The sequence below is a fragment of the Macrobrachium nipponense genome, chromosome 31 (assembly GCF_015104395.2).
Source record: "Macrobrachium nipponense isolate FS-2020 chromosome 31, ASM1510439v2, whole genome shotgun sequence".
In the NCBI taxonomy this organism is placed as follows: domain Eukaryota; kingdom Metazoa; phylum Arthropoda; class Malacostraca; order Decapoda; family Palaemonidae; genus Macrobrachium; species Macrobrachium nipponense.
In genome coordinates this window covers 41,098,183-41,116,894 of record NC_061093.1, presented here as the reverse complement: position 1 = coordinate 41,116,894, position 18,712 = coordinate 41,098,183, and the positions used below count along the sequence as shown (strand labels likewise).

General features: G+C 36.4%; 1 protein-coding gene and 1 long non-coding RNA gene across 2 annotated transcripts in view; one reads left to right on the top strand and one right to left on the bottom strand.

Moving 5' to 3' along the window:
• The window catches only part of LOC135206911 (G-protein coupled receptor Mth2-like), a 76,870-nt gene extending 60,200 nt beyond the window's left edge, over positions 1-16,670 (top strand). Inside the window, exons 8-10 of the mRNA XM_064238400.1 lie at positions 2,532-2,661; positions 11,381-11,491; positions 13,709-16,670. Coding sequence (XP_064094470.1) covers positions 2,532-2,661; positions 11,381-11,491; positions 13,709-13,898 — 431 coding nt within the window. The 3' untranslated portion in view covers positions 13,899-16,670. The remainder of the gene's footprint in view (positions 1-2,531; positions 2,662-11,380; positions 11,492-13,708) is intronic.
• The window catches only part of LOC135206912 (uncharacterized), a 377,133-nt gene that overhangs the window by 7,890 nt on the left and 350,531 nt on the right, over positions 1-18,712 (bottom strand). The window lies entirely within an intron of this gene.

The window sequence follows — 18,712 nt, the reverse complement described above, 5'->3', positions numbered from 1 at the left end:
GAATATAAGCTTGAGGAGGCAGAACGACTCTTTTAATTGTTTATGATGAGAGAACATTTTATAAGCACACTAAGACAACTAGGACAATGCATATAGACAGGGTCATTCAAACTTCTGCTGTGATTTTAATCTGTGCGTACCATATATATATATATATATATATGTATATATATGATATATATATATATATATATATATATATATATATTATATATATTATATATTATATATATAATATATATATTATATATATATTATATATATATATATATAATATATATATATATATATATAATGTATGTATGATATGCGCAAAAGAGAGAGAGAGAGAGTAGAGAGAGAGAGAGTAGAGGAGGAGATAGAGAGAGAGAGAGAGAGAGAGAGAGAAATTAGTTTTTTTATTTAACTTTTTGTAGCCAATTCAAGTAATCCGCAAAGACGTTGATACAACAAATAGTCTCGAAATAAAATATTAGAATATTTTATCAAATTAAATAAAAACTTTTAATGTTTGCACAACAATAGCACAGCAAGCCAAGGCCAAAAAAAGTATTAAAACACTGAATAAAGATGGCAAGAGAAAACAAGGTGAGAATAACTTATGCCCTCGTTAAAAAGTAAAGGAAAATATTACGAAATTTTAAAAAAAACACGTCACGTTCATCAGATATTAAAAAGGTGGCCACAAAGTCTCGCAGCTGAAAGTCCTTTTCCCCCAAATCCGTGTTGGTGGTCAGACAGCCATACATGTACCGCGCGATATGATGATAAAAGATGCATCATCCCGGCCATTTTGATGATGAGAAGTGCCTCCTGCGAAAACTTTCGGTGTAACTGCAGTCAGTCTGCCCACTCATAAAAAAGCGGGAGAGGGCCACCTGTCAGATCTGAACCTAACAAGCTTAAAAGGGGGAAGCGGTGACTGCGGCTACTTTATCACTATTCCTGAAGAATCCACTTTGCCCTTTAACAGAAGATCGCTCCTTTTTGGCCGTAGAGGATGAATTCTGAACCCAATCCCTGCTTCTTCTCTCTCTCTCTCTCTCTCTCTCTCTCTCTCTCTCTCTCCAAGTTCCTTGTTGGACAAGTGGATTTCGCGCTCGGCTACCAATCCGGTGGTCCGAGGTTCGATTCTCGGCTGGGCCAACGCGGAACCAGAGGAATCTATTTCTGGTGATAGAAATTCATTTCTCGATATAAAGTGGTTCGGATCCCGCAATAAGCTGTGGCTCCCCGTTGCTAGGTAACCGATTGGTTTCTAGCCACGTAAAAATATCTAACCCTTCGGGCCAGCACTAGGAGAGCTGTTAAAGTGTGTGTGTGTGTGTGTGTGTGTATGAGAGAGAGAGAGAGAGAGAGAGAGAGGTTGATGTCCTCTTGTCTCAGGTAAAGGTCAGTGCCTCCGGTTTTGGTTACTATGTGTATTGGAGGTCGGTTTTTTTCCTATTCCATGCAAAAAGATTGTGGTCTTGCGTAGTATAATCATCTCTCTCTCTCTCTCTCTCTCTCTCTCTCTCTCTCTCGGTACATGGCAGGTGGCGCCCAGAGCGCGTGGGGGAAAAGATTAGTTCCGACAATTTGCCTATTTTCATGTTACTGGGTAAATTTCTTGATTGGGCGGGTGTCTTCTGGCACGAATGGACACTAATAGACCAGAACCAGGGATGTTTTATGTTACGGCGCACCAAAAGAGAAACATACAAAACACCCATTAACCATTTAGGAACACTTCCAGATAAGAGGTAGTACAGGATTGAGCCTAATCCCAGCAGCGCTCCCGGAGGACACATCAATCTTGCGAATAGTAGTGAAGATAATAATGCGCCAAGCACTTAACGAAAATGAACGATATCTATATTATTGTATATACAAAAAACAAGCAATATCCTAACATTATTCAACCGTAACAACACTTAACAGTATTCTACGATTTAAATGCAGTTTTCTTGTCTTATCTCTTGTCATAAGAAATTTTCCTTTCTTGAAATAAAAAAAAAATCATCCTCCTTGTCTCCAGGTAAATCAAACTCCTAGTACTGAGAAAATCTGATCGAGTTATTATTATATCTTAGGTAATACGAAATTAAGCATTTTTTCAGACCTACCACTTTTAAGAACACAAAATTTATGGAAAGGATATTATTATACAGAAGCCCAAATTTAATAATAATAATAATAATAATAATAATAATAATAATAATAATAATAATAATAATAATAATAATAATAATAATGGGGAAATTGTACCCATAATCATAGGAACACTAGGCACGATCCCAAGATCCCTGAAAAGGAATCTGGAAAAACTAGTGGCTGAAGTAGCTCCAGGACTCATGCAGAAGAGTGTGATCCTAGAAACGGCGCACATAGTAAGAAAAGTGATGGACTCCTGAGGAGGCAGGATGCCATCCGGAACCCCACACTATAAATGCCACCCAGTCGAATTGGAGGACTGTGATCAAAATAATAATATTATTATTATTTTAATAAGATGACGATTCCAATTTTTGTTTGTTTTTTCTTCCAAACAGAAGACAGCGCTCTGATTCTTTTCTTCTACGGACCGATTTCTGTCATCCTTGGGGTCAACGTGATTCTGTTCATAGCTTCAGCCTACAAGCTGTGCGCCATGAGCACGAGTTCTGAGGCCAGGAAATTCCAGTAAGTGTGTTGTCTCTTGTCTTTCGCTTTTCTAAATCTCCTACGCTTAACAATTGTCTTGTACTTATTTTTTTTAATAGTAGTTCTGTTGATACTAAGCTTGAATATACATCCAATGCAAATCTAAAATGACCAACCCCTTCAGCAGTCATATCATTTTTCTAATCGGTAGCAGATTTTTTTTTTTTTGTCGGAAATGGAAACTTCTAACTATAAAAATACTAAAACGTTCATGCGACAGTGAGGTAGTCATGTACAACGCTACTTGATAAAAGATTGGTTTCAAGCAATATATTTCCTACTGAATAAGTGATTATACACTACACCGGCGCTATGGATAGCAACTGCGTTTTCAAATTCAACATTACTTTTAGCCCATTATCAAATATGTCAAGTTACAATTACATCTTGTATGTCACACCCTTATGGAATATAGAGGTGCAACCATAGACCCTAGGCTGGGGCCCATCGCACCCCTGATATATATTGAAAATTAAGACACTCATGTAAACGTGAAGATTAAACATTAAAACGGCATTTACAAAAGGGGCAAAATAATTTTCTCTTGATCTTATCGGACTCCACATTATAATGTATATATTTCTCTGTAATTCGAATGAACGCATGTCAAAAGAAAAGCATCTCTAAGCTAAGACATTTAATTCCTATCATTTCCGAAACCTGACGCACTGGCAGCCTTCTCTGAATGGAAATGTCCCGAGACCTTGCATTTGGTATTCTAATCCGTCCTTTGGATTTAAATGACACTATCATATCCAACACGTATTCAAGTCTGCTACTTTTTGCTTATTTAATTTTTTTAATCTACTCCGCGGATAAAACCAAAACACAAGTTTTCTCATTCTGCATGGTATTGTCAGTCCTAATGTCTGATCTATCAGCATTTGTATAGTTCACTTAAAAAATACAGGATTCGCATTTTCCCATTTACTGAATGTGGAACTATCGCGTTTTCTTCCGCGTTTCCTAAATCATTTAATGCAAATTCCCAAGACTATGCTCTCCTCTTGACCTTTTATCTAACCTTTTGCTTTTTGACTTCATAGACGTCGCCTAGCAAGGGACATTTTTATTAACATTCCATAACCTAGCTCGATCCAAGCGTGCATGAAAGCCCTGGTGCCTCCGATTAAACAAAAGATACGCTTACTTCATCCCTTACGTACGAGGTAACCGCCTTTGTCTTCTCACAATGCACAGTAATATAAATATAAATAAATAAATGAAAGAATGGTTTCAGTAACAGACGCTTAGCAAGCTCCAAAGAACTCTAAACCAAGGCATTTGGACAACAAAACCATTAAGGATTCTCTGCATAAGCGCGATTTTTTTCTCTTTCCTTTTTTTTTTTTTTTTTTTTTTTTTTTTTTTTTAAAGACAAATGCCGTGGCTTATTGAGTCAGCTACCACTCACGACGGCACAAAACATGAGCATTGATAAGCCTCGCAAAAGAGAACCGAACCAAGGGTCCTTTGTTGAACATCCTTATCCTATCTAGAGGAGAATTAAATCCTCTTCCTGGGCTCCTCTTCAAGTCCCATGGCACTGCTTCGACGAGGATTCTTAAGCGCAAGAATACACTCGCTCTCAGTGACAATGTTAAACGCTTTAAATATTTATATATACACACACACAAACAATATATATATATATATATATATATATATATATATATTATATATATATATATATATATACTATATATAATTATATATATATATATAATTATATATATATATATATATATATATATATATATATATATATATATATATATATAATATATATATATATATATATATATATATATATATATATATATTATATATAATATATATATATATATATATATAGAATATATCTATATATATAATAGATATATTATCTATATATATTATATATATATATATATATATATATGTCGTATTATATATATATATATATATATATATATATATATAGATATATATATCTATATATATATATTGATATATATATATATATATATATATATTATATATATTATGATATATATAATATAATATATATATATATATATATTATATAGTATATATATATATACATATATATATATATATATATATATATATATATATATATATATTATATTTTGTTTGTGTGTGTAAATATTTAAAGCGTTTAACATTGTCACTGAGAGCGAGTCATACAAAATGTTTAATAATTTTAGAGAGATGTGTCGCTCGAATTTTATTAATACTAAATTTGTAACTGGAAGGAGAGTAAGGTTTATCAGTATGAGTCTCCGGTGTCATTTTTTTATTTACTGTTCAAGAAAACCAAAGCTAAACGAGCAAATTTTTCATTGGAAACTGGCATTTACATATCTCCTTTGACGAGATTGTCATGTGTCAGTATTCATAATTATGTACTTAATGTTATACAATTTTGAGTGGCGAATGATCTAATGGTATCTGGCGTGTCAGGGACTCTGCCATTAGTGTATTAAGAAAAAGCGAATCATACGTTCTTCAGCGAAATGTTTCTTCGAATATGAATCATGTAAACGTCAATAATCTAGATTTTAATGTTCAAATGAACTATCTCTCTCTCTCTCTCTCTCTCTCTCTCTCTCTCTCTCTCTCTCTCTCTCTCTCTCTCTCTCTCTCATAATAAATCAAAATTTGAGAACAAGTGGCCTTGATATACCAACAGCTAGTGAACTACGTCGACAAAACCGTTATTATTCATCGTTATCATCTGATACCCAAGTCATGTCTATATCATCTGATACCCAAGTCATGTCTATATCATCTGATACCCAAGTCATCTTTATATTTTCTGATATCCAAGTCATGTCTATATCATCTGATACCAAAGTCATCTTTATATTTTCTGATATCCAAGTCATGTCTATATCATCTGTTACCAAAGTCATGTCTATGTCATCCGATACGATACCAAAGTCATGTTCCGGTACAAAAGTCATGTTTAATTCATCTGATACCCGAGTCATGTCTATATCATCCGATACCCAAGTCATGTCTAAAGTGTTAGATATGTCGTGCTGATCAGCAACTTCACTGAACATTCTCTTTGACTGGGTTCCCACTGGCATTCTTGGTCCTCCTTTAATCTTTGAAACGTCCAATCGGACACATCCCGCACTAATCAAACATCCCTGATCACGATATAGTTCATCCACATCCAACTTCATAGTTCACGACAGCCCAACTGTTATTTATCTCTACATGTATTCCCCCCTCTTTCCCTACTCGTTCCTGAGTTGCCAGACCTTTGATACTATAGTAGATTCTACTTATCTCAGTTCTTATCTTCCTCTACGAGAGAGAGAGAGAGAGAGAGAGAGAGAGAGGAGAGAGAGAGATAAGCCTCTTAGGACTATTTCCCATCGACCCTCAAAGCACCCTTAACGCTACTTTCCCTCACATGCTTTGGGTTCTATCCTTCTCTCGTCTTCTGACGCTCCTTAAATAAGCTGTTCGTTCGGGGACTCCAATCTCTCTCTCTCTCTCTCTCTCTCTCTCTCTCTCTCTCTCTTCTCTCTCTCTTCCACCTGCTCCCCTTTTATCGAATGGTGGATGAAAGTCTCTCTCTATCTCCCAAATCCCCAAAAGCTTCAAGAACCAATGCCGCCCCCCCCCCCAAAAAAAAAAAAAAAAAAAATCCAGATTTCTTTAATACATGGTGCCATCCGTTTTTGCCCTCATTTTTCCCCATGAGGAATCTCGCCCCGACTACATTTTTTTTCTGTTGGGGGAGGTGGGGGGGGGGGGGGGCGGGGGGGGGGGGGGGGGGGGTCTTTCCATCAATAGGTACGCCACACACAGACATGATCTGGTTTTCCATTAGGGAAAGACATTTTCATTATCAACATCGCTATGGTTTTTTTATTTATTTAATTTATTTATCTTTTGGGGTTCCCCCAAAGTTTTTGCTACCGTTGCCGTTTTTGATTACTGATAAGTGTTACTAAAAAGTGGGAGTTGTCGCATAATAATCACTCGTGTGACATAGCATACACTTGTTCTGTTGTTTTACTCACATTTTAATGAAACGTCGTTCATGGACAATTCGCAACGACACTAATGCATACATACTTCTAAAAACTATCTCGTCCCTTTCATTCTTCCTTCTCAATAGGGTCATCAGAATGCCTGTTCCATCGGCCTCTCGAACATTCTATAACTTATACAGATTCCTAGCTCATTAATAAATTAAATCTATATTCTCCCTCATATTAATTAGCATTATTCCTCCTGCTTCTGTTTTCCCAAGCGCGTAATATTCTGTCGATGAAGAATAAGATCTCTCACAGTCACCTGTCTCTGTCCTTTTAACTTAAAATAATCTTTGGTTCCTGCTGTCTCTTGTCATATACTTAACAACAACGTTCTGAAAGTAAATTAACGTGTTTGAATGAAAATTGCTAATTTATCTTTCTTTTTCTGTCATCGTCACATGCATTGCAAATACACCTTAAAAAGTGCCAAAGAAGTACTTTCATCCCCCTAGCTCCTTATTATATCGGTTTAGAGAATTATTCTCGAACTGAGTGTCTCTTTTTCATTTTCCCAAACGGTTAAAAAAAACTTACAATACTTACGAAAATTCATATGTTGCATAATACTATAATGGAACCAATTTCATACAACCTCTCTCTCTCTCTCTCTCTCTCTCTCTCTCTCTCTCTCTCTCTCTCTCTCTCTCTCTCTCCGAGACCCCCTTATTAGGTTTCCTCTCTTCTGCTCCCTTTCCTTTCTTCCCTGTCAACAAGATAAGAAGCTCAAAAAGTAAATCCTTGAGTGAACGCCCAGGAATTTTTTCTTATCTTTTGCTTCAGGGCATAATGTTTTCATCGCGCTCTCTGGAGAGCTCATCCGGCACTCCCCCGGAATATTATACAGTGCCACACTCTATTTCATCTCCCACTGACAAAAAAGAAAAAAAAAAATAGGGACGAAACTTCAAAATGACGGATATATATAGATTATATATATATATATATTATATATATATATATATATATATATATATATATATATATATATATATATATATAGTGTGTGTGTGTGTTGTGTGTGTGTAGGATTATGCGGAAAATAAATGTATATAGTGTTAAATCAATGCTCAAAATGTCATATTTTTATATGTACTTAATACATACATACTGATTTAATATATATATATATATTATATATATATATATATTATATATATATATATATATATATTATATATACACACAAAACACAGTATGTATGTATTACAGTCAGAATAATATGACAATCTGAACATTGATTTAAACAATATACTTGTTTATTTTCCGCATAATCCAGCAGACATACACCGGCGTATAAACGGATCGACAGACAAGCGGAACTTGAAAACATGGCCTCCTTAGCCGAGATAATCATATCCACGTACGATATACAAACATGAACTCATAACCTTCACAGAACTCATTATCGAGAGCTCAACAAACCTTTGCCTGCTTATGTAGCTTTTATACAACATGCTCACCTACAATGTTATGTTCTGAATATTGATATTACATCACTCAAATTTGGTAATCAACGGTTTCTCTCTCTCTCTCTCTTGCTTTTAACCGTAGAATTGTAATATGATACATTGGTAAGACTTTTGTTTTTATTTCAATATGTTCCCCTTTTCGCTTCCTCTCCTGTGAGTTTTTACTTGTGTTACTTTCGAGATTTTGTTTGTTGTCTATTCAAGAACATTTAATAATCAATTAACTGAATTGCTCTCTCTTCCTCTCCTCTCTTCTCGGTCTCTCTCTCTCTCTCTCTTCTCTCTCTCTCTCTCTCTCAACGCACTACTTGCTTTTCAAGGTCAAACTCGCAGAATATTCCCTCATCCCATCTCGTCTTTTGGCTCCTTAATCGCTATTAACATGGTAATGATGCTTTAAGACTCCAATTTAATTAACAGTCGCCTATTTCTCTAGCTGAGCTGGAATATCCATCCAACTTTATCTCTTCAGGACAAAACATTCTTCTGGAAACACCACACACACACACACACACACACATACACACACACACAAAACTTAATTCCTTAAAGGTCATGATACATTACTTTTTTGTAGCAAACTCAACCCAACAAATGCTGGGGCTTCTAATACAGCATTGTTAATCGCTTCGACATTTAAGCACTTAACGTGTGTTAATATTTTTTTCGGGGTGGGAATGCGAGGATTGGGGGAGATTTGCATTAAAGCATGCTGTTTCCGTGTAAGAAACCAGCATTCTAGCGATTCCAAAACTGACACTTTTTTTTTTATATTCAAATCATCACAAACTGGACCGAACACAGGAACTGACAACTCAAATTTAGCCCAATGTTTCTGGGATGATCCAAAAGACAAAGCAAATGATTATGAAATAGCAAACATTTTCATTTTTTTTACGTATGGACAACAAGAACAACGATCGAAAGATATAGGAAAAACTCAAAAAGTACGTTCCTAGAGCAGTAATGCCACGGTCTCACTGATTTCTACTATTAAGACAGCAGTCCTCGGTGATTAAACTGGGATAATGTTTATGTGATTATTTATATAGATATATATATATATATTATATATATATATACATATATATATATAATATATATAAATATATAATAATATAATATATATAAATAGATATGATATATATATATATAATATATATATATATATATATATATATATATTATATATATATATCTATAATAATATCTATCTAGATATATATATATATATAGTATATCCTATATATCTATCTATATATATATATATATATATATATATATATATATATAGTTTCGTTGCCTAGGGCAGGAATGTATATGTTTACGGTCCTTGATACAGCTTTTGTACTCTTGCTGGGTATTATGGCGCGCTCCTTATATATTTCGTGATCAACTTATTCATATATATATATATATATATATATATATATATATATATATATATATATATATATAAATATATGAATAAGTTGATCACGAAATATATAAAGACCGTGCCATAGTACCCAGCAAGAGTACAAAAGCTATATCAGGGATCGTCAACATATCCATTCCTACCCTAGGCAACGAAACTAATTCCTAAAGTATCTTTAAACATGATGAAATAAAAGAGACAACACAAAAGACAGGCGAGACTATGAAAGGGAGATCAAAATCAAACCGAGATGCCAGACCCCAGAAACGCTGACAAACGGAAAAACCTTGAAAAGAACAAAAGATTAAGTACGGAGTGATAGTGAAAAATGAGTAACCGAGGGACTGCCTATTAGGGCGCAGCGGGCATTCCCGGGCATTCCTTATACTAACAGCGCTGCAAATGCCATCATATAATTGCTGGGTACGCAACTGCAAAGGTTCACGTTCCAAGTACAAAGGTATAAGAAATTCTACGCTGCTATATAAATAGATAATGCAATAGGTTAGTGATTACAACTTTTCTATTAAACATCACAATTTCTTTGTATAAATGTACCAGTAGATGGTTAAATATATATATATATATATATATATAATATATATATATATATATATATAATATAATATATAGGTAACGATTATATATCGTCGGGAAACGCCTTAAATACAATTACACATCTCTACCGGCTAGAAATAAACGACAAACACAAGAGAAGAGCGTTCTTGAAATATCATTACCCAAACAAACGAGATTCTTATCCTACAATGGCTCAACAAAAAGTCACCGGAAATTTATGGCGCGACAATTCCGTCTCGCGTGATTAGACCACAGGGACCTTCAAACCACGTTTGAATAATCATCTATTTTACATTCGTCCTCTCTTTCTCTCTCTCTCTCTCTGAACCCGACCCCCCGGCCCCCAGCCAACCCCCCCCCCCCCCCCCCCCTCCCCCGGTTTGGTGGGTTAGTTTAAGTGGACGAAGAGAAGGTTCATCAAACTTTTTATGGGACGACAACCACATCGTATGTATTCTAAACTCAGTCCTACTTCAATTTTGCTGGACAAGAATCGGTACTCAAGTTCCTTACCATAATCATCTACAGGAAGCCACTGGTCAAAAAAAAAGTGGGCTTTTGTTGTTGTTTCTGCGTCTAGAAGAATCATATTACAATTTGATGCTTAAATTGTCCGCCTCATTTCTCCATTTTTTTGTCGCAACAATTCTTGGTCAAAAAAGAATAGCATTTACTACGTGTATAGATTTTTGTTTGTATGGTGCTTTTACGTTGCATGGAACCAGTGGTTATTCAGCAACGGGACCAACGGCTTTACGTGAATTCCGAACCACGTCGACAGTGAACTTCTATCACCACAAATACACATCTCTCACCCCTCAATGGAATGCCCGAGAATCGAACTCGCGACCACCAAGGTGGCAGGTCAAGACCATACCGATCACGCCACTGAGGCGCTTAGGTTTTTGTTAGGTTGAACGAAAGATTTCAGGTCTATCTAGTCTAGATAATAGAATAAATCATGAAAGGGATGTACAACCTAGCTTTTCACATTCTCGTCACTACATTTCACAAATTTCGTAAAGCACTATGCTAAACAGCCAAAATGTTCCTACGAACTTAGAATCTGTAAACGAGAAAACAAAGCCTATTCATGAGCATTCACTGAAAACTAACAAACATAAATTTGCGTCATCTACTAAATGAAGTCCTTGCTTTCCTTATTCCAGGTTCAGCCTTTACCTGAAGCTCTGTGTGTTGATGGGCATCACCTGGATATTCGAAGTGATTTCCTTCTTCTTCCAGAGACACAACGGCGACTCCTCCAGTAACTACGTCTGGTAAGAATGATAGGCTTCACCATATTCTTTTCACCGAAAGCCGTGTGCTGTGACAGGATGGAGATATAGTATCTATGTTACTTGCGTGTTTATGAGATTATTTTAGCCTGTAATTGCGTTTTCCTGTTAATTATGATAGTTATTAACTCTTCCGATTTGCCAACTGTCTTGTTGGTGAAAGTCGTTCACTTATAAGAACCGCATTCATTTTGGCCCTGCTTCAGTTTCCTTTTTCAATGGCTCCATCTCCTCCAGACAGGAATAAAACAGGATAATAATGTACGCGGAAGGAAAAATCGATCAGATGATATAAGTGCGATCAATTACAAAGGCTCATATAAACCTATTTCTTTGGTGATAGCAAGTTGTTTAAAACTTCAAAAGTTTAGCATTGAAATGCATTAAATAGCTAAGCGTTAAGTACCGACTGTTTTCTAAGTATCTTTTATTTGAAAAAAATTGAAAATTCAACTTTTTTAATATAAGTAACATTCGCATTACACAGCTAGGCGTTAAGTACCGATTGTTTTCCAAGTATCTTTTATATAAAAAAAAAATTGAAAATTCAACTTTTCTAATATACTAAGTAACACGAATGTGGTAATCACTTAATAGATGAAGCCTCGATGACTTGAACGACTGCTGTTTCATCTTTCGATCGGCAATTCGATCTAAACAAATAAAGAAAAACTTGAAATATTACGCAATAAAACATTTACGCAGTTTCAATTACGCATTAACACTTTCAATTATGCAATAAAACACTTACGCACTTTCAATTATGCTGTGAAACATTTGCGCACTTTCAATTATGTTGTGAAACATTTACGTGAAACATTCAATTATGCAGTAAGACATTTACGCACTTTCAATTATGCATTAACGCACTTTCAATTATGCAGTAAAACACTTATGCACTTTCAATTATGCATTAAAACATTTACGCACTTTCAATTATGCATTAACGCACTTTCAATTATGCAGTAAAACACTTATGCACTTTCAATTATGCAGTGAAACATTTGCGCACTTTCAATTATGCATTAAAACATTTACGCACTTTCAATTATGCAGTAAAACATTTACGCACTTAAAGTCTGAAAACAAGCCTTGATGGAATACATAACAACATTGCGGGTTTCATTTTCATCATCACGTGCTTTACGACGAGAGGAATTCGTGTCATTCAACTGAAACAATATTATACAAAGGAATGCCACATTAAGTAACATGCAAAGTTCACTAGTAAGCGCTTTTACCCTTGGGTGAATGTGAAAGCACTTGATACCGAACCTCTGCCTGTTATTTTCTCGTGGTATTCGCTTATAGAAAGCGTCTTATGATTTTTTTTTTTTTTTTCGTATCTACCTATAATAATATGTAAATATATAGTGATTACTCATACCCTTAAATATACCAACAGTCAACAATCGACATTCACATGTAATGACAGTGACGTAGAAAATCATAAAATAGGGCAATTCAGGAAAATGCATAAATACACTTTTTTCCGAAAACTAACCCAAACTGAAGAAATACGCTTCCTAGTATAGATTCCTCCTAGTACAGATTTGCCATTATACCAAGCACTGGGGCAACTAAGGCCATTCAGCGCTGAAACGGAAATTGATAGTAAAAGGTTTGAAAGGTGTTACAGGAGGAAAACCTCGCAGTTGCACCATGAAGCAATTGTTTGGAGAGGGTGGACAATAGGATGGAAGAAAGAGGTGATATATCGCTTCAATCACCTGGTGCTAACTTAAGTAAAAAATAAAAGGTTACTACATTCACGACCAACGAAATCACGAAATCTGAAGGTTTTATTAACGTGTTTTGATACACCCCAGCTAAGAAATCTGACGCACCAGGTTAACACACTTTATCAAGCCAAATCATCACTGCATGTTCTTTAAACTTATACTCTTCAAGGGCCAGGCATGTTTTGGGCTGCCTTGCACATATGGGCTTCTACCCCATAAAAAATAATTAACAAACTATCCGCAGCCAGCGGTTCTTGAGGCCTTATACCGTCCCCCTACCTACCATTAAGGCAGTACCCCACACGCTCATTGTTTGGCATCTTCTGGGATCTTCCTATCAGAGTTAAGAATAACATTCAGGTTATGGCAAATCCGCTTTTAGAAACGATAAGGGAACTACTGGTGGGAGACGCGCGAATTCCACCGTTTCTCAACGATCCCCCTTCTTCTTTTTCAGGTTCGTGTTCGATCTCATCAACATCATGCAAGGCGTGATCATCTTCATCGTGTTCGTGTGTCGCAGGGCGGTGCTTTTGAGGCTGTGCGAGGTCGTCTTCGGGAAGAAATACGCCCAGAAAAAGTTCCCTTCTTACTACCAGAACAGCGACGCGGACGTCCCCAACGAGATCAAACATTCCGTCATATGAACAACGGGGTGATTTTGGCCACTGATAATAATTCACTCACTACTGAAGAGACGAAATCGGACGTGGCGGGTGGGCAGGTGAAGGGGTGGGGGAGTATTAGTAGTAGTAATGCAAGTGAAACAGCCAGAGATGAAGTGCCCACACCATCGTGATCGACAGCCCCTGGAAGGCAAGCACAGCCTAGTGCGAGGAAACTATGCCGCTTCTCGAAGTGCTTTTGAAACAGAGAAGTGGTTGACAATTGTACAAAGTGGGTTAATGCTCTCAAATATTTAGATTTAAAATGTGTGAACAGACTTTCTGAACGACAGCTGTGTGTGTGTGTGTGTGTGTGTGTGTGTGTTTGAATAGTATACCTTTTTAGGGTGATATTTCCTGATCGGTGACGCTGATTACAAGTGACACACTAAATCCTAACATTTCTCATATAAAAAAAATTCAATGAAAACTAAGAATTCTAAATAGTCAGTATGTAAGTTCAACGATATAAGAGTCTGTGAGCACATTAAAAGACAAAGGACATACATTCATTCATATACATACACTAGAATGTTTAGGTCATGAACAATCTTCAAAATATTAACGAACCAAAAAAAATGAAAAGAACAAAGCCATAAGGATGGAGACGACATGAGGAGTAGAGAAAGCAGAGCGAAAACAAAGAGCCAAGCCAGGGAGGGAGGGAGAGATGGAGGGAGAGAGGGAGGAAAGGAAATCGTCCCCCTTCAGCATTAAGCTGAGATTTGGTGAACCCTTTAGGGTCAACTTCCCACCGCCAATCATCCAGTCACAATGGCAGATCGGGGTAACATCATTGGCTCAACGAGCTCCCTTGTACTTTCATTGTGGAAACTTAAGAGCGCAAATGATGACTTTCATGTGCGATTTATTTTCTTTTTTTTTCTTCTTTATTTATACTCGTGACTTAGCAAGATCTTATCTGCAATAACTATAGTAGATTCACATCTAATGTCTAGGCCAGTCCCTTACGACACTCCCGATTGGTTGTTGATAAGCCAATGACAGGGCTGGAAACCCTCAGTCTCTCGAGAGTTCACAGAGGCAGATGTATATTCTATCTCTCCTGAGGGATACGTCTTTCAGGAGGGGTGGAACATACATCCTCCCTATGCGAACTCCCGAAAGAGACTGAGAGTTTCCAGCCCTGTCATTAGCTTATCAACAGCCAATCAGGAGCGTCGTAAGGAACTGGCCTAGACGTAAAATGCATGGTTGGTGTGAATCTACTACAGCTACTACAATTTCTCGTAATTCAACACTTCTACAATGCTTCATTTTACACTATATATATCTCGAGAACAATTTTCAATTTTTGTAATCGGTCAATCCTAAATTGAAGTTCGTTTTATACAAACTTTATGTGCCATTGTTACTTTCTCATTTTTCCACCATGTTATGTAATGCCTTTCTTAGTGAGATAATAATTACTACAATAACAAAATAGGCAATCAATCGAGTTCGATTTAACCTTTCATAGACACACACTGCTTTTTTTTCAATATACATACAATGCTCCCCCGGGGAAATAAAAAAAAATCGTGCATTTCATTTTTCTATTTTCATTCAACCAGTAAACTATCACATTTCCCTTTTATGCATAACACAATCAAACGATTTATCAGTTTTTAAAATGTTCAGATAATATGCAAGACCTCAAATATTCGTTCGTTCACTTTACTTTGCGAAACTTTTTGGTTTTCCGAAATCCCCGCGGGAGCATTGAGAATTATCCTGATCGTGTAAAATGCATTTCCATACAAATAAGCTCACAGAGTTTCGCAAAGATAATTGTACAAAATTCGAAAAATTAAATGAAAATAAGAATTAGTTGTGTGACTAATGATGCCACCTAATAAAGCCACCGAATCACCTTAAAAAGATCTTTTGTACATATTTGTAAATAGAGCAGTTTAAGTTTAAGCCTTCAAAGGTACTAATGAATGTCAAACTGCACAGAGAGAGAGAGAGAGAGAGAGAGAGAGAGAGAGAGAGAGAGAGAGAGAGAGAGAGAGAAATACGTAGCTATACTGAACACAAATGCAAATTATAAACTACTATAAGCGTTTATCGCCACTGAAATTCCAAACCTATTCAAAGTGCATTTCAATTTGTCTCTATTTTTATAATGTCAGTGATTAGTCTTAAGTTTTTTTTTTTCCCCTAATTTTGTATCTGTTATTTATTTGCTTACTTTACACTTCAGTGGTACTGAATGTAATGCTTTTGTTATGATTGTTATTCTCTTAGAGGAGAATTCTAAAAGAAGTTGATGTACTATACACATATACATAAGTAATATGTATGCCAAATAATGTATACAAAACTCTTAAAACTGCCGTAGCACTGTCCAAGACCAAACTGGTTCGAACCTATCCTGGAAAAAGATTCTAGAGATGTCATTATCCCAATTTAGAATCAAACAGTATCAAAAATATTTCTGAAAACATTACTTGACCCCCATTCAATCGTTCTCTTCCTATTTATTTCTGCATAAGAAATCTAGACCTTGGGCAGTTTTATTTCAAGTATAACAATTTTCTATTGCTCGTCTATGCCCATGCTATTTTACACGGGATATTACGTGTTTTCATTCTATTTTTCCAATATTGCAAAAATATGTTATTCCAAGGAAATTCTTGGATGTCACCAGAGGAATCCGGCAGACGCCTACATCATTATAATCTCGTACTTACGGAAATACATCAATGTGTGTACAGCATGAATATCAAGAATAAAGTCATTTAGTCTTAAGTGTACATTAATATCCCCTATCACAAAATCTTAACAACAAAAGTACATTATCGAATGTTAATGAAAACTTTCAAGAATATGATAAAAATCTTAATACACTTTCAATAAGTAGGAACCGTGACACCTCTAAGTATGCTTTTTAATAGCATTACTACGCTTTTCAGAAAGCATGGTTGACGAATAAGAAAACGAACCAAATTCCTCAATCCTGGAGAAATTAACTTTCAAAAAAGACGGGGAAATAAGGTGCCAGATAGCGCTCTGAAGACAATGAAAAGTCTACGGGTAACCCCAATGCTTAGCAAACACTGTTACCTTTTAGAATGAGAACAAAGATTTCAACATTATAAAGGTTATATGATGATGAGGTACAACTTGTTTAGGCAGCGAGTACACCATCCTCATAAAAGTGTAGAGTCAAAACTATTTGGGGACAGCAATAAAACTTCTTAGGGACAGCAGTAAAACTTCTTGGGGACAGCAATAAAACTTCTTGGGTACAGTAATTCAAGAAGCATTCAAGAAAATGAACCCATTCTTGAGAGAAAGGTGACACAAGGACTACTTAAGTACTGTAACACTACTTTGGCAATGATGAACGAAAAGATGAAAGACTAAGTTCAAAATAAACACCTGGTTCTATCCATAAAATAAACTCAAGTGTCTTACAAAATACTTTAGTCAGTCTGATAGTACGGTTCTACAACGATTTTAATACGCGTAACAGACTGATAAGATTATGCAGTATGGCACATAGGGATATAAAAGATACAAAAGAATTTTGTTTTGTGAGTACGAACAAGTTTTGTTTGCTCCAGGTTGAGAGGCTAAACAGCTATACTACACAATACCCGCTAACGCGACTGGAATAGATGTTTCACCATACGGGTCTGAGATAAAAGACCTTTTCTGGTAAGTAAAATTATTACACAAATAGCATAAAAGAAGGTACAGTCACATCAAGGATGGAAGCGAGGATTGCAGGAATGAAGTAAATAGGGGCTAGGGCAGTCAAGGAACAGATATTGAGGAAGGAAGTAAATAGGGGCTAGGGCAGTCAAGGAACAGATGTTGAGGAATGAAGTAAATAGGGGCTAGGGCAGTCAAGGAACAGATGTTGAGGAATGAAGTAAATAGGGGCTAGGGCAGTCAAGGAACAGATGTTGAGGAAAGAAGTAAAAAGGGGCTAGGGCAGTCAAGGAACAGATGTTGAGGAAGGAAGTAAATAGGGGCTAGGGCAGTCAAGGAACAGATGTTGAGGAAGGAAGTAAATAGGGGCTAGGGCAGTCAAAGAACAGATGTTGAGAAAAGCAGTAAATAGGGGCTAGGGAAGTCAAGGAACAGATGTTGAGGAAGGAAGTAAATAGGGGCTAGGGCAGTCAAGGAACAGATGTTGAGGAAAAAAGTAAATAGGGGCTAGGGCAGTCAAGGAACATATGTTGAGGAAGGAAGTAAATAGGGGCTAGGGCAGTCAAGGAACAGATGTTGAGGAAGGAAGTAAATAGGGGCTAGGGCAGTCAAGGAACAGATGATAAGGAAAGAAGTAAATGGGGGCTAGGGCAGTCAAGGAACAGATGTTGAGGAAGGAAGTAAATAGGAGCTAGGGCAGTCAAGGATCAGATGTTGGGAGAAAAGAAAGTAAATAGGTGGCGGAGGACAGTCAGGACAGATGTTGAGGAAAATAGTAAATAGGGGCTAGGGCAGTCAGGAACAGATATGTTGGAGTGGGACGGAAGTAAATATGGGCTAGAGCAGTCAAGGGGACAGATGTTGATGAAAGAAGTAAATAGGGGCTAGGGAACAGTCAAAGGGACAGATGTTGAGAAAGAAGTAAATAGGGGCCTATGGGAGTCAAGGAACAGATGTTGAGGAGGAAGTAAATAGGGGCTAGAGCAGTCCGATGGGACAGAAAATGTTGGGGAGGGAAAGAAGTAAATGAGGGGCTAGGGGCAGTCAGGAACAGATGTTTGAAGAAGATAAATAGGGGCTATAGGGCAGTCAGGGACAAGGGAACAGATGTTGAGAACGAAGTAAATAGGGGC